The following is a 23,013-nucleotide window of genomic DNA, read 5'->3' on the forward strand; positions in this document are numbered from 1 at the left end:
TGAGACTTGATCCATGTTTCGCAATGGTTTTTCTAAAAAAAAAAATGTTCATTGTGTCCTGCGTGAGGCCCCCACCAATCGGAGGCACTAGCGGTTGCCCATTTTGCCTGTGCCTAAGACCGGCCCTGACATATATGTAGTTCTACACAATGCATTAACTTCAATTTGCTTTTAAAAGTTCTCCAACAGTTCTTCTACCTAGTACAAGTCTTGAGACCGATCTGATTAGGGTAGCGTCCCTTCTTTTCAAGCACTATCCCTCTAGCCAATCAGATTCATCGGATTTGTCTTAAAAAAAACGGTGGGTTAAAAAAAAAAAAAAAACTCTGCGATTGGCATCCGTGACAATGCCATATTCTGACGCAGTCTCGCGTTTTCTATCCCCCCCCCCCTCTCTCTCTCTCTCTTTCTCATCCTCTTGTCTCCCCCTCTTCTTCTGCTGTCTCCACGTAGTATAGTATAGTCTTTGACTGATCCTCGTTGCTTTTTTTTATATATATATTCTAGTCAAACAGAATATAAAGTGTCTTTCTATTTCAGACTGAAAGCTTAGCTAACAGTCACCCAGCATTGGTCACAGTGACTAGTGAAAGACTTAGTTCATAGATTTGTAGTCAAGACGAACAAATGGATTACACGGTAAGCTACGGTTATTATAGCATGTCTTTAATTGTATTCTCCCTTTGTTTTCTTGTGTCTTTTTTTTCTCACGTAAAAATAGGTAATTAAAAGATAAATTTATTTTCTAATTTATGTTTGTATAATACAACCAACTAAACATCCGTATTTTGTCATTGAAAAATAAGGGAAAATAAGGTTCTAGGGAATACCATCAGATTCTAGCAATCAGGCCATGCTTTTTAACCCTTAAAGTGCTGAGCTGTTTTACAATGAGTACATACAAAATGGAATTGCAATTCTAATGTTTGGAGGCTAATCTACCACACGCGCCTAAAGGGTTAAGTGCGGAAGATAAGCTTAAAATTATTCAACATTTTACTTGACTTTTTACCCTTTTAGTCTTTCACTCTTTCAACCACGTCCCATTGATTTTTGTCTATATAGGAAGTGTGAGCTTATAGGAGGAATGGACCTCATTCACCAATCGTAAACAAACAACATTTAGTCACGTGATAATATTGATAAAACAACGAAAACAACTGTCACGTGATAGCCATTGTGTATTAAAAATTAGATCGTAATTTATATAGAAGAGATAGAGAATCACGTGACTAAATGTTTGTTTACGATTGGTGAATGAGGTTCATTGAGAAAATTAAGCGAAATGATACGAGAATGAGTATTAGAGAATGTTCTATTATCTAAGGGGACGAAACCCTACATACTTAGCCAAACCTGTAAATACTGAAAGATTAGTTTTCCTTGTTGGTATCAAGCAAAATAATTAATTGCCAGTATTTAATCGACTAATTATTGGTTAATTTTTTTATTTTTTTTTTAAAGTTTAAACTTGATCCGAAAATGGGTGTGGAAGAAATTACGTATACACTTTTTTGTTACCAGACAGACAGTCAGACAGACAGAGTTAATATGAGCCTTATAAAAAGTAGAGATGGGAATCGAACCCAACTTTTAAAGTTCGGGTTCGGTTCGGTCAGATTTAAGTTCGAGTTCGGTTCGGTTCGATGACGAGTATAGTTCGGGTTCGGTTCGGTTCGGTCAGGTCTAAAGTTCGGGTTCGGCTCGGTTCGATGTTATGAAATTATGTAATAGCAAAATTAAGTCATAAGGTTTTATACAATTTATCAGATAAAACACTTTAAGTTTAATTTTTACATAAAACAAATACTTTGCAACATATAATAGGCCTATGGGCAATACTTTTTCCAAAATAATGTTGCCTACACACATTGTAAAAATTTCTTAATGGAGATAGAATTGAAGATGCGGCAGGTTTTCTCTCAAGTCGGCAAGTGGTTTAATTCTGGGCATGACTCGGCGCTAAGCGTATTCTAACCTTTTTCTCTTAGTAAGAAGAGATATTTTTTTAAAAGGCTATTATCGATATGCTTTCTTTCAGAACGCACTATTCACATAATAAAAAAAAACAAATATTCTTCGTGTAAAGACGTCTCTATCGAGGATTTTTTTTCACACGTAAGTCGTCACTATAATAAATTGCAATATACGGAAGAAATTCGACTATTCTGAGACAAAAAATGCAGAAGAATCTCAATAGCGGAGATGTTTTAAAATGTTTTCTTCAAAACGCTTTGACCCATATTGTGCATACGCGCCTCGCAAACAGCAGTCTTCAGTTGACAAGGTCTTATTAGAAGATAAAATGACATCTCCTACTTAATATATTTTAATTTTTAAATATGTAATTATACTAATATTCAGATAAATTAAACTAAAAATAAAACTTTTTTTTTCGACGCCCCCTCTCCTTGTTAGTTGGTCGTTGGTTTGTCGCTTACAAACAGCTAGTACAATTGAACCAATAAAGGCGTTTTATATTTTTACCGGTAAGGATAGTTTAGAGGGACTTCTTATGGTCCGTCAGTTACGCTGAGCAGGGCACGTATCCCGTATGGGAGACGAACGTATGCCAAAGACAGTCTTATTTTTTTTTTTGTGAGCTAAAAGGTGGCCGCCATAACAGAGGCGCCCCACGGAAACGCTTCAAAGTCCAGCTTAGGCGTCAACTTTGCTTAGCTGACATAGAAGAGAGCACCTGGTTACATGCGGCTTCAGAACGAGTCAGTTGGAGTTCACTCCCGAAGGCCGCGGGATACACATTTGAGACCAAAAGAATATCCGCTGCCGAGGACAAACGCAGACGCGAAAAGAAAAACTAAATGGACCACCTGCGGACAGTGGTTATGCTTGCCCTGGATGTGGCAAAATATGTAGGTCACATCTAGGAATGCGCAACCATGGGAAAAACTGCATTCCTCACTAATCTTCGGACTCGAAGACAAGCCTTATAAGAACATATAAACTTAATAAGCTTTAAAATAAAGTTCTTATGTGAACAACTCAATATAGCCTAACTGTTATTACAATATTCACATATTTATCTTTTGATAGAGATGTAATATTAATGAAATATACTGATATTTAAACGAAATATAGGTCAACGTCTTTACTCTTTCATGTCTCAAGATTGTCTGCCATTTCATATTTGCATTACGCTAATTTCTTCATACTCAATGCATAAACACAAATCAGTCGCTTAACCTCTTCTTATCGCCACAAGACACCACACACACACACACACTCTATGACACCCCTTTTTGTCAGGAAGTTGCGTCTCCCCATCCCCCAATTCAAGGTACTCGCCATCCCCACCCACGGGAGAGGACCCAAAGTTTGAGAAACGCTGCAGTAAAAATACTGATGATCAATAATGCAAAACAGAATAATAGTAAAAATATTCAGGGGTGTTGCTAGGAATTTTTCATCATTTGGGGGCCCGGGAGGGGCTGGACCTCTTTGGGGGCCCCTGCATTTTGCGTAATATTGAATATTGTAAAAAAAACATTTGGGGCCCCTCTCAAGTGGGGGCCCGGGGAGATTTTCCATTTCTCCCCTTTCTCCTTCACCTTTGCTACGCCACTGATAATAGTCCAATATGGAATACTTCAAAATTTTGTAAAAATAAATCACTTAGAAGATAATTAAAATTTATTTTAAACTAGAACACAAATGAATCTATTGTAGATTTATATCTACACTCTCTAATCGGCAAAAACTATTCTACTCTTAACTAACAGCCATCTCAAATAAAATTGACAATATTTTAATGTTGACTTTCTACTTACTAGGAACTAGAGTCTAGATCTAGATTAGAGGGCGGCTATTCAACTCAAAACCAATATTGCAAACAGCCCGCGAAAATTTAAGGCCAGGGGGAGTCAGCACATACGGAAAAACCCATGGGAACCCCAGCGCGCCGCTTTTTTTTTCTTTTTAAAGTTTTCAAAATACCCCCCCCCCCCCCCGTCCCAAATTTTTAAAGTATAATGGAATCATTAGAATTTAAATAAAATATTTAAGTAATTTGTTTTATTTTTTTAACCCAAAAATAAAAAAAAAAGGATGTACAAATTGCAAAATTAGTTCGGTTAAGAAAAGGAGGGTTCGTTCGGTTCGGTTCGTACCAAGCAGTTTCAAAGTTCGGGTTCGGTTCGGTTCGGTCATAAGTGAGGTTCGAGTTCGGTTCGTTCGGTTCGGGTTCGGTTCGTTTCCCATCTCTAATAAAAAGTAGCTAGACCTTTATCTACAATTTTGTATCCAACCTTGTTTTAGCCACTCATTACAAAATACTTCAAGCAATGCTCATAATGTTACTTTTCAAACTAGTGTTCTAGTTAAGGTAACTAGTTAAGGTAAATTTTTAATTACGATTTGTTACAAGGGGGTGGGTTTGAAGATTTATTACGTAACAAAATAAAAAATATTCAACCGAAATAACTGGTACAGTGGTCCCGTGCCTTGCGAGTTTTCAAAACATATTGATGGAAAAAATACTTCGGAATCCAATGTTCTAAGTTCTCTCATTTGTAGCTTATCGCTTATGATATCTGGTTGGCGGAATTGGAGCTCAATTAGCGCCCTAGGCATCGTTTAATTATAAACTTGATTCTACAGTTCTAAAAACTAAAATTAAAGTGAAGTTCCCCTTTCAAATCTTGTGGTCTATAGGGCAGATGATGTAAATGTCATCTGTTTATGTGGCCAACTTTTAACGAGGGTGTCATGTGGCCAGCACAATGACCAACTGCCTTTACTTTTCCCCAACTAATGTCAGGTACCCATTAGAGCTGGGTGGACTCAGAGGCGCCCGGAGATCCCGATATTAAAAATAAATACCACCAGGATTCGAACGCGAGACCCCCGGTTTGGAAGTCAAGCGCTTTACACTCAGCCACCACGCCTTCCACAGTTCTAAAAGTTCTACACAAATTATCATACGACTTTTAAAAATACACTTAGCTTATCAACACTTTTATCATTCAGTACACCGGATGCGCTACGGGCTTTGTATCTATAGTTTTTCCGGCCAAGGATAAAAATCTCTAAGAACATTTCTGTCTTTTTGTTGGTCTCGCAAATTTGCATTTATCTCGTCTTTTTAATTCTCCATTATCTTGCAGCCTCTTCTTCCTATATTAACAAAGTTTCATTTCTTAAGTAGTCTATCTATTTGATGAACATTTTTTTTTTCTTTTCTTTTCACATTTATTCAGTTCAATATAAATATGTAATTAATTTTTTGTTTTGTTTCTTTTTACTTTTGCGTATTCTGAAACCTCTATCCAATCAGATTTGTTGGATTAAATCTTACGTCACAGCATACTTTGTTTATATGGAAACATTGCGTGCTCCTGGATTCTTCGCTGATTAATGTTTTTAAACTAATTTACTGTTCCTTTGTTGAGATTTGTTTCTACGCTCTGGGTCTTTTTTTTATTAGTTTTATGGGTTTTTTTGCCTTATATTCTCACTTCGCAATGTCATTTGATATTTTTTGTTTATTTGCTTTTCTATTACACAGTTTTCATGCTTATAGTATGTTCAATGGGCCAATCTTTTTTCTCTTCTGTTTTCTTGAGGAGAGGGAGTATCTGTGAGAAGGTTTCCGTGCTGCCGCTCAACAAACACAGCTCAGCTCGAGTCCCATTGATAGGTAGCCAGGCGGTGAATGCCTCGTATCTATACATCCCAAGTTTTCCACTTAGTATTCTTTTGACTTCATTGTCTGCAATAATGTTGAACACAGTATGTATTGCGCTGGAAAAATAAGAAGAAGAATTGCCGTCTTTCTTTACACCTTTATTGCATAACTAGCCGGATGAGACCCGCTGCCTACGGGGGTTACTTTACTGCTCAACTGGATTGAATTTAATTACCTGGTTTCATCTTGTATTTCATAATTATGTTTATTTTAGGAATAATTTCGCTTCATCGAAAATATTCATTATTCGGAAATGGGTCGGTCCCAATCATTTCGGACAGTCAGAAGTCTGCGGCCTTAAGGTACTGCTCTACTGGTATGCATTTAGATCTATGTCAAACTTGTATTTTTTTTTTTAATATTTTGCTACGAAAATAAAAGCAGACTGTGAAAATGGGTTTATCCGTTAAGTAGACATATAAATATAAAGAATAAAGCACTGTGAAAACGGGTTTACCTGATTTGTTGAAAGGTTTCAATCTATAATAGAGATACATTTAGATATTCTTTAAAACTTTTTAGGGCCTTTCGGTTGTGGGAGGGACATTACCCATACGCTATGGTCTCCGCCATGATCTAAGGAACATTTATGCCAAGTTTTATGAGGTTTGGTCAGACGGTTTTGATTTCTTTGAGGGACAGACATACATCAAACATACTCCTTAGGTTCTACTTTAGTTACCAGCACCATAACATTATACTACTCACCTTTAGTTCAATAGCTGCGTGGTCGTGTGGCATGCGATCGGCACTGTCGTCTCAATGGTCCCGGGTTCAAACCCTGCTCGTTGTCTTCCCCGCCGTCCTGTGGAATGTTTTGACTATGATGTAATTAAGCTTTAATTCCAAAGGAGCATCTGAAATATGTAAGATAAAAAAAACAAAAAACAAAACAACATCAAAGTAAAAAATAACAACAACGTCCCTTGTTGAAGAAAAAAAATATATCTCCGTTAGTCTGTCTGTCACATTAAGAACTAAAAACACTTAAAACGCTATTTAAACCTCGAATGTCATTATCGCCTACATCGGTTAGAACTATTGACTTTTAGGATACTTTTAGTCTTTTCAAAGTTACATTTGTTTAAAATTATATATTGAAAGTGGTTTTTAAAAAAATCAAAATAAAGACAAACAATTTATTTTAGAATATTAAATATGTCATAAAGTTTCAGCAATAGACAATATCAAAGTGTTGTGTGTTCCGTGACACACTTACACACACGTATAGGGATATATATATATATATATATATATATATATATATATTGTTAGTTCAAATGACTGTATTGCAAGTTAAATTAATTAATTACTATATATATATATATGTATGTGTGTGTGTGTATATGTTTGTGTGTATATGTGTGTCTAACTTGAAAAGTTCTAAATCCGGATTTCTATAGAGTAAAGTAGAGAGCAGATTTGTACAAGATCATCTGTTTCTCTGGCCTACGGTTAACGAAGGTGTAATGTGGCCAGCACAACGACCAACCGCCTTTACTTTTCTCCTACTAACGTTAGGTACCATAAGAGCTGGGCTGAGCTCTTAAGATCCCGAAGTTAAAAAAAATTTGCAGTCTTCACCAGGATTCGAACTGGTGACCCCTCGGTTCGAAAGCCAAGCGCTTTACCGCGTAGCCACCGCACCTCTGGAATTCTACAGAATGCCTGAAAATTTTAGGCAAAGTATGAAATGATTTCTCCATTTTCTCTTTCTCCTAGGCATTCATAGAATGTCTTTATTTCTCACTTTGACAGCAACATATAGAAACTAAGTAAGTACATTGTATGTGTATACATATGAAGAGTTTTAAGGTCAATATTTTGTGAGCTTGTGCTCCCAGAGCTATATTTTTATATATTTTATTTTTATAGGCTAGTGCCAAACTTATTATTTCCGCTTTTTGTGTATAAAAAGTGATGCCCACGCTGTTTTAAAACAGTTCAGTGTACAGTTGACCAGTGGTCAGTACCATATCTGTCTGTGTGACAGCTGAAGATCGTTGTGGGCTGTCATCTAATTATATTTTTATTCCTGTACCTGGGACGGCCTGCTATTATAACTGCTGTGTTGCTGCTTTGAGCTGCTGTTTATAACTACTGTTGTTAGATCTATTCTAATTCTAGAGAAGCTAGAATCTAGTGTTATTTTGTTTCTTTTTATGCCTTAGTAAACTTAGTTATATTTATAGTCTGTTTCTCAGTTCTGTTCTTAGTGAATAGTAAGGTACTGAGCCTAAGGATTTATAAGATATTCTTGTTTTAGTGTTAGTGTTATGAGTTTAATAGTAGGATATTGTAGATCTAGACTAGTTTATTGTAGTGTGTTTGTGTAGATCTAGGTCTAGTGTAGTAGTGGTAGTGATTTAGTTAGATAGTTGGTTTGGTTAGTTTGTTAGTGTTTGTAGTGTAGTGGTGTAGATTTAGAGGGTTTTAGTTAGTTGATGGGTTCAGTAGTAGTGATTAGTCAAGTTAGTGTATATATTATTTTTTATTATTGATTTATTTTTGTATGTAAATAAAGTTTCTTTTTGTTTTATTTATCGTAAACTAAAGTTTTTTATCTTGTTTTCATTTAGTTGAGTTAGTATAGTTAGTTGTCTGGTTACTTAGGCTACTCTAGCCCCTTTGGTCACCATACCGAGGTGCACAGATTGAGCCCACCCAGTAGCGCAAACATCTGCCTACTGTTGGTAAATTTTAATGTTGAGCAGCAGAGAATAGGTCCCCTCTCTATCCCACTCGCGCCTGCCTGGCCTGCTCACATTTTTGGTGTCAGAAGTGGGATCTGTGCTTGAGTGACCAGACTTGTATTTTTTTATTGTGATAGATTAGGTTTGCGTAGGAGTTTAGGCATTGATAGGCGGTATAGATAGTGTTAGTTTAGTTGTTTTTTTGGTATTGTTATCGAGAGGTTAGTAGGCTTTATTTTGTTGAGTAGTTACGTAGATGAACAGCGAGGCAGCAGCAGCAGCAAGAATGCAGCCGTCTCAGACAGTTATCTTGGTGCCTAGGACAGAGATGAGTATCCGGCGCTTCCATGGTGATGGTCCTGCCAGGGAAATTGAAGAGTTCCTTCAAAATGTTGAGAGAACTTGGAAGTCTCAACACATGGTGCATCCAGAGGAGAAATGTGACTTCCTCTTTGCACATCTAGGTGAGGCAGTGAAGGCCGAACTTAGGTGTCACCCTCAGACGACAAGGGCATGCCCAGATGCCCTTGTGCAAGTTCTACGCTCCACTTATGGAGAAAGGCGGAGCATCAACTGCCTCATTGGGGAGCTGTTCCGAATAAGCCAGCACCAGTATGAGTCTGTCCGCGCATACTCACACCGTCTCCTTCAAGCATTTGAAGCACTCACAGACAGGCAGAGAGCTCTATCTGAAACTCCTTTCAGCAAGTCTATCCTGAGGGACCAGTTTGTAGAAAACCTCAGTGACAGGATCCTAAGGAGAGATCTGCGAGAGAGACTACTTGACAGGCCAGAAACTGAATTCTTGGCGTTAAGAGACATGGCCATCAGGTGGGCCCAGGACGAGGATGTCGCACCGCAAGTCAACGTCACATGCAGTGAGATAAAGATTGAAGGCCAGCTAGCTGCGCTCTCCAAGCAAGTGGAGGAGCTTGCAGCCCAGATTGTGCTCCTACAACTTTCGGGACCACAGAACTCTAACTGTCCCCACTGCAACCACCATCAACCTGATCACATTAGCGGCAATGTGAGACAGATTACCTCACAACGGCGCGTGGAGACAAAGCGCACTCTTAACCATAAGAGGCCAACGACGAAGAACAGGAAATGCTACACTTGTGGCAAACCTGGCCATCTGGCAAGAAATTGCAGGCTGCAGAACAGGTTCCAAGGTCAGCGAAAGAAGCCAGGGAACCGGGCTCACCAGCAACACCCTTCTAGAAGCAACTGCTTGAATTGTGGAAGCCGGGACCATTTCACCCGAGCTTGCCCTGATGTCACTGCAGCATTGAATCACGTTCAGGTTGCCTCAGTTGAACAACCACAGGCAGTACAACTGCAACCTGCCCCCAAGCCAGCAGAATTGTTGGTTGAGGTGCCACAGAATCCTAGGCGATCCAACACTGCTCCTGATTCAATTGTTCGCAGAAACCAACCCGCAGTGGCAGAAATGATGTCGATCCATTCAGAAGTTGCCTCACCTGACACTTCCAGTAATCATGCAGAAAGAGGTAGGGAAACAAATCCTTTCCTACAGTTTCATCCGGTCCAACCAGAATCCACCTTGCTTTCCCATGAGGTTCCTGAGTTGCAGAAGAAAAGGAACGACCTTCTGAACATTGGGTGCAGAGTTCTTGTGGAACAGAGAGTCAGAGGCCAGGGAAGAATGTTCATGCAGTATGAACCCTCTTGTTTCGTAATTACTGCAGTACCCAAGTATGCTTCTGGCTGGTACATGGTGGAAGCAGAAGATGGGAGTACTTACCGATATGTAAGAGAGGAGGAAATGAAGTTCGTTTCCTCACCATACTAGCATAATTCTTCATTTGTATATTTGTAATTTTTAGTTAATATGTTGGTTGCATTCCAATGTATCAAGATGTATTAGTTTGTAATAACTCTATGAGTACATGTTATCTACATGTGTATTTAAAAGTTTTTTTAAGCTTAGTAGTTGCTGTACCTATTTGAGAATGTACAGGATCAAGAGTATTTTCTTGTGTTTTTAGCTGATGAAGTGTATATTTTTTTGCTTTTGTCCTTGTAAAGCAATGTAATTTAAGTCATGTCATGGAGATGTATATTTTTGTGTGAAATAGATTTTAGTGTGTATTTTCTTTGATGGTAGAATATGTCAGCAGTATGTATGTAATGCATTTTAAGTAGTTTGTTAGTATTTTGTTTTGCGAGGACGCAAAAAAATTTAAGGCGGGATGAATGTGAGCTTGTGCTCCCAGAGCTATATTTTTATATATTTTATTTTTATAGGCTAGTGCCGAACTTATTATTTCTACTTCCGCTTTTTGTGTATAAAAAGTGATGCCCACGCTGTTTTAAAACAGTTCAGTGTACAGTTGACCAGTGGTCAGTACCATATCTGTCTGTGTGACAGCTGAAGATCGTTGTGGGCTGTCATCTAATTATATTTTTATTCCTGTACCTGGGACGGCCTGCTATTATAACTGCTGTGTTGCTGCTTTGAGCTGCTGTTTATAACTACTGTTGTTAGATCTATTCTAATTCTAGAGAAGCTAGAATCTAGTGTTATTTTGTTTCTTTTTATGCCTTAGTAAACTTAGTTATATTTATAGTCTGTTTCTCAGTTCTGTTCTTAGTGAATAGTAAGGTACTGAGCCTAAGGATTTATAAGATATTCTTGTTTTAGTGTTAGTGTTATGAGTTTAATAGTAGGATATTGTAGATCTAGACTAGTTTATTGTAGTGTGTTTGTGTAGATCTAGGTCTAGTGTAGTAGTGGTAGTGATTTAGTTAGATAGTTGGTTTGGTTAGTTTGTTAGTGTTTGTAGTGTAGTGGTGTAGATTTAGAGGGTTTTAGTTAGTTGATGGGTTCAGTAGTAGTGATTAGTCAAGTTAGTGTATATATTATTTTTTATTATTGATTTATTTTTGTATGTAAATAAAGTTTCTTTTTGTTTTATTTATCGTAAACTAAAGTTTTTTATCTTGTTTTCATTTAGTTGAGTTAGTATAGTTAGTTGTCTGGTTACTTAGGCTACTCTAGCCCCTTTGGTCACCATACCGAGGTGCACAGATTGAGCCCACCCAGTAGCGCAAACATCTGCCTACTGTTGGTAAATTTTAATGTTGAGCAGCAGAGAATAGGTCCCCTCTCTATCCCACTCGCGCCTGCCTGGCCTGCTCACAATTTAAATTGCAGTTCCTGATCATCAGACAGAGTCTAGGTCATTTATTTACATGAATGAATGATTGACCTACAGAGACGCATAGGACTTAAACCTCTTTTTTGAAGTGACATCTGTATTTTATAAGATAAGATCAGTTTCTATATATGTAGATCTTATCTCATTTTATAAATATTTCATGAGTGTATTATATTCTCTATTAACTACGAACCCCAGTGGTCGCCTACGAGTTTGTGTTAGACAACATCTTTTTTTTTCCTTTCTTTCTTTTTTTAATTTGTAAGCATTCTTTGCCTTTTGAAGGAAGGTTTTATGTATTTTTCTTTATTTTAAAATTATCGTTGGACCCATTTTTATCGATAGCTAATCCGGAACTATTACATTGCTTTGAAAAAAAAGAACAAAAAAGGATAAGGTCAAATGAAAAGCTAATTACTACAATCAACATATTTCTTCACTAGAGTCATTATATCTTAATTAGATCTGAAAATAATCGTGATCAAATATAAATCTTTTTTTTTCCCAGAGAAGATTATGGCTCAATTAGCCCAAAGCTATATTTCTATATTATTTAGTTCACCTTTGCTTCTATCATCTAATGCAGGGGTGGGCAAATTACGACCCGCGGGCCACATGCGGCCCGCCGAAGTGTTTTATGTGGCCCGCCGACACCTATAGAAATCAGGTGTGCCCACAATATATACATATAAAAAAGCAAATATTAAAATACTATTGTCATTAATTATTGAAACTGTTTCATTATAAAAGTTTTAAGTAAACGAAGATTATGCCTATTGGCTATACATCACTACACTCGATTCAAGACACAATCTCTGAGTGTTGGGTAGGCTTGGAACAAGATGGCAAGTGTAATAACTGACGGAGCTCGATCTTTGAGAAAAATATTTTTTGTTAATAAAAAAAATATTTCAACCATAAACTCTGAACAGGAACGTTTGCACAAAGCTGTATAAAAGTTTGACCGAACTCTTACGTCAATGAAACTCATTGGAGCTAAGAGTGTTAACCACGGGTAGTACCGATTTATGAAGAAAATAATAAAATGCATCCGCTAGCTTAGCATGGAAAAGTCAAATGAGATATAAATTCTCAAGGAAGAAACTGTTATGTTACTTGATGGAAAAGTCAAATGAGATATAAATTCTCAAGGAAGAAACTGTTATGTTACTTGAAGGACATTGACTGTGACTTTGTTACCAATATGTGTAATGAAGAGTGGAAGACAGATCTCATGTTTTTTATTATTGCTATTGCAGATGGTTGTTTGCTAATGAAATGTAAATGCATGTTAAATCTTTTCATACAAGGCTTTCCCATTTCTACAGGCAAGCACAAGAAAATAGTTTTGTCATTTTCCTTTGCTGAAAGGTGAAACTATTTTTAGTGAAATAATTAAAAGTACAACTTATTAAGATTCCTTGATTGTGCAATTTATAAAAGCAAATTTTAAGACGTCAAGAATCAATACCGTCAGCTCACCATTTAACGTAGAAGCTGATTCAGCTTCAGAGGACAATATTCCAAGCAAAGAGAAGTTCCAGTCAGTACTACCAGGGGAGTCTTATGGGTGCCAGAAGCTGTATTTCCACACTTCAAAAAATTTGCTGCTGTTCACACTATTTGGGTACACATACATCTGTCATTCTTCTTGGTTCTCATTTTACATGTTGGAGGGCTCAAATGAACAATCCTATATCTGAGATGAACCGCGCAGTGGTTTCCAGATCTGGCAGTTTTCCGAATAGTCTTTGAAGAGTCTTGTTCGGGTTTCTTGATTAAGTATGAACCATTGAAGGACATGGTCAGCATTCTCTGGTGATAATCCAGAAGGGCAGGTTTCGCTCGTCCCGTCAATGGACTTCCGGAACATATATTGTCTCATTCAGTGAGCAAGCTTTCTTTTGTGGAAACAAAACAAGTATAATCACTGGTCAATGTTGACTGACTGTAATTTAACAGCAGTCACAGGGGTAACAACTAGCACGATAGTTTCGCAGTACCGGAACATTATGCGCGAGTGTAAAAAGTAAAATACTGCACATTAAGTACAACTGTATAGTTGTTGGGATATTGTGATATAACTCTTGTTACAAAAATAGAAAGAAACGTGAATATAATACAGTGTAAATATCAGTTAAAACACATTCTACACAGTTAGCTAGCGTATCCTTCTAAGATATATATATATATATATATATATATATATATATATATATATATATATATATATATATATATATATATATATATGCGGCCCGCCATTCCCAAACTTTTTTTAATGCGGCCCTCGATACAAAAAGGTTGCCCACCCCTGATCTAATGTCTTGAGGAACAGAGGTGTCCCGATAATCCGAACTTAGTAATAGGGAAGTCCGTTTAATCCGAAACCGAAATAAGGACATTATAAATATTTTAGCGATGTAGAAAAGTACTTTGACTACTGTGTAAGAAACATTTCACTCTCATGTCACACGCTTCCAACACAGAATTAGTTTCAGAGACAGGAAACAAAAGAAACTGTGTGTATCACTACATACAGTGCCAATATATGTAATCACGTCGTTACATCATTGTATTTCATTATTGTATGCATTTTATGTATTTTAGAAGTGATTTTGCTTACTTCGAAATATTCGTTAATCGGAAATGGGTCTGGTGACGGGTCCCAATCATTTTGGACTGTTGGGACTCCCTGTAGATTTAAACTTTAAACATATATTCAAGGCTTTCCCTGAAAATGTCAAATAAGGTTCAAGTTAAATACAATATTGCACCAGTCTTCTCACAGCTAGCCTTCGCTGTTAGAGCATTCGTGAGAACTCTTGAATGCCGCTAATACTTTATATCTACATTGATGCAGTTCCATCTGTACATTCAGCATGTATAGTCTGCTATCATAGATATAAAATCTGCTACTGTTACGTCTGCTCCAATCTAAATGGCTATCCAATGAAAATGTCACACGCTACCATTATGGTTCTAATTTTCATTGATTTCTTTGTTTCTATCACATGGCTTTACTCAAATTTACACTTGCATAGCCGAGTTTTAGTTTAGACAAACCGGTATACAAAAATAAAACAAAATATAATAAAAACTTGATAAGAAATTGCAGTTTGAATATCTGTCTTATGATGCATGACTCCATAATTGCGAAATTTTGTTTTGAAGGGGATCATTAATTTCCCAAGTCCTAATTAGATGTATTATTTTTCTTTATAAATATAGGTAATGCATTTACCTGGAGTGAGTTTTTTTTTTTATTTATGAATGCGTCAAGACGTAAAGGCGGAAATGTTTTATAGTTTATGGTTTAGATCTATGCTTTACGTATCTTTAGTTAGAGTGTCGTTACTTCTGCGGGAGGCGATGGCCTTATAGTTTGATACTCGTTTTATTATATAAAGAAACATTTCTGTTTTGTTGTTGGTGGGTATTAATGCTACATCTTTTATATATTCGTTTTATTCCTCTGTTATATCTCGATACATCGTTAGCTATATGCTGATAGATGGTATGGTAATATTGAGCGTTTATCATAAAAAACAAACAAACAGCTATTGTTACAGATTATAAAAGTTTTTTGGGCCCACTTGTGGTGACGTTTAATTGTTCATGTTTCCCTATTACCTCCCTTTAACTTTTCTCTACACACAATTTATGACATAAACTCTCAAAGACACTTCGTCCCCCCCCCCCCCAAACACATATACTTTTCTTTTTTTCGGTTAAAAATCAGAATATTGTTTTCGTCAATGAGAGTATAATTTTATTTATGGGATAAAATTGTTCAACTTCCGTCTTACCCACAAACCCGTCATACTTCCTTCTGGTGGTGTCCCCTTGTTTTCAATATGCTCCTCTCCCTTTCTGTATAATATATTAGGGTTTTTTATTTCTTTTTAATTTGCCAGTTTCTTTTCGCAGATTTTTATACCTTTTAAAAATAAATTTTGATGAGCGTAAAATTATTTAACAAAAAGAAAGAAAAGAAAGAAAATGTTTAAAAAAAAATAAATTTAAAACAAAGTGAAAGGATTAAAAAAAAAATTAAAAAAAAACACATTTTCATTCCCAGGGGGAACCACTCTAAATTGATGTGAGCCTGTTAAATCTTTGCTTGCTCGGGTTATTGTTCTTGCAATTTGCGTAAACGGATGCTGTAAATATGGTCAATAAATAAGAGGGTGAAGTGACGTCACTACACGAAAGTGATTGGGGTATGGCAGCATCCTCCTCAAATCGCTTGGCGGATTTTATAACTCAAGTCGTCAGTGTATCCTGTAACAAAATACAAACTTCTGTTTAAAAACAATGATCATCTATATTGCATTTAATCCTGGACAGATAGATCCATTGGTCTACTTTATACCCTCAGATTTGGCTTAATCTAGATAAAGGAAAAAAAAAGTTTTTCTCCTTAAATATATCATTCTGAAATCTGGAGATAGTGCGAGATGTGAATACAGTTGAATGGCCAAACATAAGAAGTTGACTCATTTAAATACTTAGGGTCAAGCATGACAAGGGATGGGGTAAACTTGAAACTGTATTCTTCGTTAGTGGTCTTCATGCTTCTATATGGTGGTGAAAGTTGGACACTGAACCCTGAGGCAAGCCTAGGAGAGTAAATATTACAGAACACTGCTGGGTATTAGATACCAGGAAAAGAAGGCGAATGAGTTTGAACTTTCACAAGTCAACACTCTGGCTGGCAAAAGGAAAAACTCCTCATTACTTTGAAGAGAAAAAAAGAACGTCACGATGCAGTATACTAGATGAAGCCGAGAGGACCGGAAAGAGTTGGGAAGCCATTAAAAAACTAGCCGTGGAGAGTGGCGTGTATTTACTGAGGCCCTATGTTCCATGAGGAACGCAAAGGAAAGATGATGATGATGATGACTGTGAAGAGAAGAATGCTGAGCTGATTTTGTTAATTCGAAAAAGATGACACACTGTCCAAAGTTTCCTTTATGGAACATTGGCGGGAGAACGAAGAAATAGTTTTGTCCAAACAAATGTTGGCTGGATAACAAAAAGAATGGACCAGACTCTCTCTGAATATACTCCTAAGAACAGCTGCTGACCTTGACAAGGAGACGGAGTTGGTTACGTGAACTGTTATAGCACTCTATATAACACTCTATATAGCACTCTATATAGCACTCTATAGAGCACTCTATAGAGCACTCTAAAGACGAAAGTCAAGAGACAGATGATGATGAGTATGCTAAAAAAAATCTGAAATTGTGTACATTCAGGTACATGTCATGACTTTAAAATGTTTACAGTAGTATAAGAGATGGATGAGAACAAAGATTGAGCTTAATATAAGTTTCATGCAAATGTGTGAGTTTAGAAATAGTTCAATGTTATAAAAAGTAAAAACTTAAAATATAACATACCGAACCATGAGTTACAAATATACAAAGAAGAAGAAATAAAAATAATAATAATTCGGTAGGACAAGAAGATAAAGGCACATGTCTTATTCCATATGCTAGGACTAACTCGTGCAAGTGCTCCTTTCATGATATATACGTAGGCATATAAATATATGTGCTTCTTCTTTTCTAATGTCATCAGAGCATGGAGCGGGTTGCTTAAGTCAGCCAGGAAAGTCAACGACTAAGCAGAGTTAAGTTACACATATGACTAGATTAACACGTGAATACTCGGACATATCAAATTGTTTCAAACAAACGTTTATATTTTATAAGATAAGATTAAGGTAGCTTTATAGTGTAATTAACATGCTTAATTTTTTTAATTTGACGTTATTGTCTGCTAAATGTCTGCGTATTATAAGCTCAAAATGAACTTAACTTAAACTAATCTTAGATAAGTGACTGATTGACATATGTTGTGTATTAACTAGAATATTAAATTTGATACTGAAAGATATGTGGCTTTTCTATTTCAAACAGTAACTGTCTTCTACAACAAATATTTAATTTCTACCATCTATCACGTGCGCATAGACTTAATGGCTCTGGTGTCCCTGACCAACAACGCCCATTAAAAAGAATATAGGCATACTAAGCTTGAAAGAACTATAAAGAATGTGTTTATTTAAATATTCTGGCTACGAGACTGTGGTAGACGCAGATATGCTGAGCATCCATTAAAACAGTGAAGCATCAAAAGCAATGTCAATACAATTCAGCGCCTTTCATTAAGGGGGTCAACAATATTTGTTAGAGAGAGTTTTGTGTTTTCATAGATGAAACCAAACTTCACTTAAAACTTAGATACACAGGGAGAGAGAGAGAGAGAAAGAAAGAGAGAAAGAGAGAGAGAGAGAGAGAGAGAATGTTTGTTTGAGAAGCAATCTCAAATAATAAAGCCAGTATTTTTATTTTATAAACATCATCATCTATTCCTTGACTTTCATCGTAGGGGGTGCTTTGGCGGATTGCGAAACCAAATTCCTCCATTATTCCCAGCCAGCAGCTGTTCTATGCAGGATATCAAGAGAGGGGCCGGTCCATTCTTTTACGTTGTCCAGCGTGCTTCTCAATAGACGATCCTGTCTTTCTGCTTCCTCTGCTGTACCTTAAAGAAGTACTTTTGACAGTGAGTCATGTCTTACAATAGGACCAAACCAGCTCAGCTTTCGTCTTTTAATAGTTCCAACAGTATTCCGTTTTTTTTAACAGAAGACGTACGGCATTGTACGTCATTTGTAAAACACAAAAGCCTAACTCTAGTCGATCCTTAACCCTTTAAGTGCTGAGCTGTTTTACAATGAGTGCATGCAAAATGGAATAGCAATTCTGATGTTAAGAGGCTTAACTACTACAGGCATCTTAAGGGTTAAACTTACTTTTCATAGACTGGATCTGGGAGCAACAAATTTATTGACGGCTGCCCGGTCGTGTGATACACGTCTTCAACCGAGACCAATCGTTTAGAAGGCCTGTAGCGTCACAGCCTGTGGGTAGTTTGGACCAACATCTCGTTGCCAAGTCCCAGGTTTGTACGGTGTGGCCACGAGCTATCGATTTACACCGCCCACAATGTGCGACACGCGGGTCAGTGTTCAGACCTTATTGTACGAATGGTCTCGCTTCAACTGTCGCCAGGTTGGTCGCGAGTTCAAACCCTTCCAGCATTTGGACTTGAATGTAGTAAGCTTCAAATTTGTAGAAAGACAAAAAAAAGACAACTAATTTTACTGTTGTTGTTTTTTAATCCAATCCAATCTCTCGATCTCTAAAACCGATTTTATTTTCAAAATTGAAATCCTTTCTGTCAAATTTTACGCTCATTTTTTGTTCACTTTTTAAAAATATTTTTCAAGCGTTAATTTTTATTGTGTCAGTGTTTATTTGAACTTTATGTTCATCATTTGAATGAATTTAGAATAAAAATATTTTAGACGTAGTCGTTTGTAGCAATAAAAAGGTAGGTGTGAATTCTTTGGATATTCACTCATTAAAAGTAACTGATATAAACAATAGTGATATAAAGGTAAGGCCCAACACAAGAGTATGGCGTTATTCAACATGAGACGCGGTGCCAATAGGCCCCGAGAGACTTGAGCTTTCAATACATAAAGCAGTACGAGAAATGTGATTTTCGCATACAGTGATGCCAACTAAAATAAAACCTACAAACGGGGGAGCTTAAACAATTTAATTCTGCTAAAAAGTGCAAAAAAATACTAGTTTATCAACACTACCTTTTATCAAGGACACCGGATACACCAGTGTGCCATTTAGGATGTGACTCCATGTATGAAGAATAGACATTGGCTTCTTCCGCAAGACGTGTTTTGCACTTTTTTTGACAAAGGTGCCCTACATAAAAAAAAAAAATATCTTTACGAGAGACAGAAAAAAAAGTGAGTCAGTTTTTTTGTTAAACAGCAAACTTTTCATTGTGTTTGTGTATAACTTAGTATGTGAGTACTGCCGACCCGCAGAGGCCGCCCACGAGTTTATTGTATATTATCTAAATTTCCATTACTAGTACAAAGTGTGAAAGACAATGCCACCCTTTTGTTGTCAGGAAATTGAGCCTGCTAAGAGTTCAAAGTAATTGTTGTCTGAATATCAATCTGGTGTTTGCTTCTCATTGGACCTTATGGGACAATTTTTAATCATTGTCCGTCTTTTTTTTTTTTTTTTTTTGCGATTAAAAGAAGAAAAAGAACGAGCAAAATAAAAAAAAAACATTTTCTTTTTTTTTTAAATTAAAACTTGTCTTATGAAAATAACTCCGCGCTTACAAATAAATCTCAATAATGTAGAAGCTATTTCCCTTATTTATTTATTTTTTTATTGATTAATTTGTTAATTTTTTAAAAAATTGATTCATGTTTTGCTAGGTACTATAAATGATTGTTTAGAGCTTCAAATTGATTCGAGAATGGGTGTGGGAGAAATAACACGTACACACTTTTTAACCAGACAGACAGACAGACAGAGTGAGTTGACATACGCTTTGTAAAAATAATTCCGCTACTTTATTTTGTCATCCTGAGAAAATAATTTTAAAACCAGTAGTTTTAAACTTAACCAATTGGGGATAGGGGAGATATAATACTTCATCTTTTTGTATACTAGAAAAAGTAGCATATAAAATCTTTATTTTAATGTGACATTTCTATAGCGAAAAGATTCGCAAAGCGTGTGGCAGAATTTTCGTTTTAATCTTTTACATTTTGCAATTCGATAATAAAAATTCTATTTTCAGTTGTACATAGTGTTCATCGATGTAGAATTACACTGTCTCTCTCTCATTCTCTCAAACACAGGAGACCATTCCAAACCAGGTTGTGTCATATTATTTAAAGTCTAAGGAATGATAATCTTTCTGTTAATAACGTGGGATCAACTTGATTTCTTCTATTAATTTCACTTCTGACACCATTTTTTTCAACCATAACTATATTTCGTGTTCTACAAAAAAAAAACTAATAGTTTTAGGTAATCGTGAGGGCTTTAATTGACTACTATTAAAATAAAAAAAAATTAAATCCATCAAGGATCTTTTTTTTTTCTTCTGAGCAGACGAATAAAGAAACTAATTTTATTCATCTCAAAGAATTGTCACGTGGTTTAAGTAGCAGAAGTGGCATATTAAAATGTCAAGGAGAATTAGAATGGGATTAAAATGAGACTCTCAAAAGTAGTCGACAGTGTATTTTTTAACTGCTGCCCGGTTGATCGGCTTTGTTTTGATGGGTGAAAATTAAAAAGGGTTTACGGTAAAGCCTTATGATTAGTCCAGTGACAGGAGGCGGGTGAGAGAGCTGGCAGAGCAAGGCGGGCCCGAGGGGGATTTTGCTGTAATTAGACTTAGGCATATGAATTGTTTCGGAAGAATTTTCGATTTTCTTTTCATAATTTAAAAAAAAAGATGAACTTTGAAAAAGAAGAGGTTACTAGATCTAGGACATGGCTTCGACAATAGATTTAAATCTAGTGGGCAGAAGAAAATAACATGTAGGACGATATGTGTTCTCTGAGACGTAATAATCAGCCTTGCGTCTAGACAGTCATCATAGTCAGTCTATCTCTTAACTTGATGTTTCCCCGTGATAGTAAAAGTAACGTGAAGTTCCCCTTTCAGACCTTGTGGTCTATAGGGCAGATGATGTAAAGGTTATCTGGTTCTGGGGCCTCGGATTACGAGGGTGTCATTGGCCAGTACAACGACCAACCGCCTTTACTTTTCCCCCAACTAATGTCAGGTACCCATTAGAGCTGGGGTGACTCAGAGGCGTCCAAAGATCCCAAAATTAAAAATCTTCACCAGGTTCGAAAGCCAAGTGCTTTACCGCTGAGCCACCGCGCTTCCCCTGTGGTAGTAGCGAGGGTAAAAGAAACATAAGATGGTAAGAGAAAGACTGAAAAAGCAAAAAAAGAAATCGCCCTGTTGGTGAAACTAATTTTGTCTCATTGTCTATAATTCGCAATAAAGTAATTTAAATAAAAACTTTCTATCAACCTGCTGTTTTTAATTGGAAAGACTAATTATTTTTCTATTATTTCATTTTTTTTTTTTATATTTAAATCTTTATTTTTTTATAATTTTTTTTGGCAATAATTTTTTCATCTTTAAATATTTAAATGTAAAATCTAAGAAGAATATTGCAGATTGTCGTATTTGTATCTTCAGATGAACAGATGAAATATATTTGAGTAAAAAGAAATTTTGTCAATAGTTCAAGGTTTTAGGAACGGGGGGTGGGGGGGGGGAATAAATTCAAAACAAACGAGTTAAAATGTTCAAAACTTTCTCTTCTTCTCTGTCTCTCCCTCGGTCTTCTCCACCTCACTCTCTTCCACTTTTTGTCTCTCTTTCTTTCTCTCACTCTTTGTGTCTAGTTCAAGTTCATTAAAACTTTTCTCTCCCCTCTTTCCTACTCTTTGACTTTTTTTTTGTCTTTATCTTTTTCTTTTCTTTTTTTCTTTCTCCCCTTTCTGATCTTACAACCTAGAGGTCAGATGATGAGGATAATTAATGTAGCCAGCACAACGACCAAACGCCTTTACTTTCCCCAAATATTGCAAGGTACCCATTAGAATTGGGCGTCCTGAAAATCCCGAAATTCTAGTTTTAAGCCGTCACCTAGATTTGAACCCCGAGACCCCTCGATTCAGAAACCAATCACAACGCTCCCACAATTAGTGTTTCCACCACTAGAAAGAGTTTAGTCGAAACCAGTTCAAGATCTCAAACTTTATAGACAATGGAGACCTAGTTATTCGTGATGCTATTGCAAGTGACGTTCCCCTTTCAGACCTTGAGGTCTATAGGGCAGAAGATGTAAAGGCCATCTGATTCTGTGGCCTACGGTTAACGAGGGTGTCATGTGGCCAGCACAACGACCAACCGCCTTTACTTTTCCCCAACTAATGTCAGGTATCCATTAGAGCTGGTTGGACTTAGAGTCGTCCAAAGATCCCGAAATTACAAATCCCAGTCTTTACCAGGATTAGAACCCCGGACCCCGGTTCGGAAGTCAAGCGCTTTACCGCTCAGCCACCGCGCCTCATGATTATATTTATCAACTTCGTAATATTTTTCCAGGAGGTGTGGTGGCTGAGTGGTAAAACGCTTGGATTCTGAACCGAGGGGCCTGAGATCGAATCTCCTTGAATATTCTGAATTTGAACTTTAGTATTTTTACGACCTCTCTGAGCCCACCCTGACGTACGCTGATGAAGTCAATGAGGTTTGCCGTTGTCATGGTCACCCGACACCTTCATTAACCGTCGGCCATAGAAACACATGAGCTTTGCGTCTTCTCCCCCCCCCCTCTTATAGATCGCATGGTCTGAAAAATGGTAGTTTTAGTTTTAATATTGACCCGAGTGTCAACTTTGGATGAATTCAGCCTTCTGTTATCTTGCGTTTCTTTTCCGCCAGCCAAGTGCTCAGCGCTGGGTCTAGTAGATACGTTTTAGACTTGTGTTTG

The 23,013-nt window shown here is 36.8% G+C and overlaps 2 protein-coding genes across 3 annotated transcripts in view; both read left to right on the forward strand.

The window, feature by feature from the left end:
* Positions 1–10,674, forward strand: part of LOC129928423 (uncharacterized) — a 235,472-nt gene extending 224,798 nt beyond the window's left edge. The window contains exons 1-2 of one of the 2 annotated variants that reach the window (XM_056042715.1): positions 7,784–8,046; positions 8,429–10,674. In XM_056042715.1, the coding sequence (XP_055898690.1) occupies positions 8,654–10,210 (1,557 nt within the window). In that variant the 5' untranslated portion in view covers positions 7,784–8,046; positions 8,429–8,653 and the 3' untranslated portion in view covers positions 10,211–10,674. Of the gene's footprint in view, positions 1–7,783 lie in introns of those variants that run through there. The other variant, XM_056042714.1, reaches the window with a different exon arrangement.
* LOC106061438 (uncharacterized) overlaps positions 402–23,013 on the forward strand; it is a 34,907-nt gene continuing 12,295 nt past the window's right edge. The window contains exon 1 of the mRNA XM_056042734.1: positions 402–639. Coding sequence (XP_055898709.1) covers positions 628–639 — 12 coding nt within the window. The 5' untranslated portion in view covers positions 402–627. The remainder of the gene's footprint in view (positions 640–23,013) is intronic.

This window comes from Biomphalaria glabrata, chromosome 9 (genome assembly GCF_947242115.1).
Source record: "Biomphalaria glabrata chromosome 9, xgBioGlab47.1, whole genome shotgun sequence".
NCBI lineage: Eukaryota > Metazoa > Mollusca > Gastropoda > Planorbidae > Biomphalaria > Biomphalaria glabrata.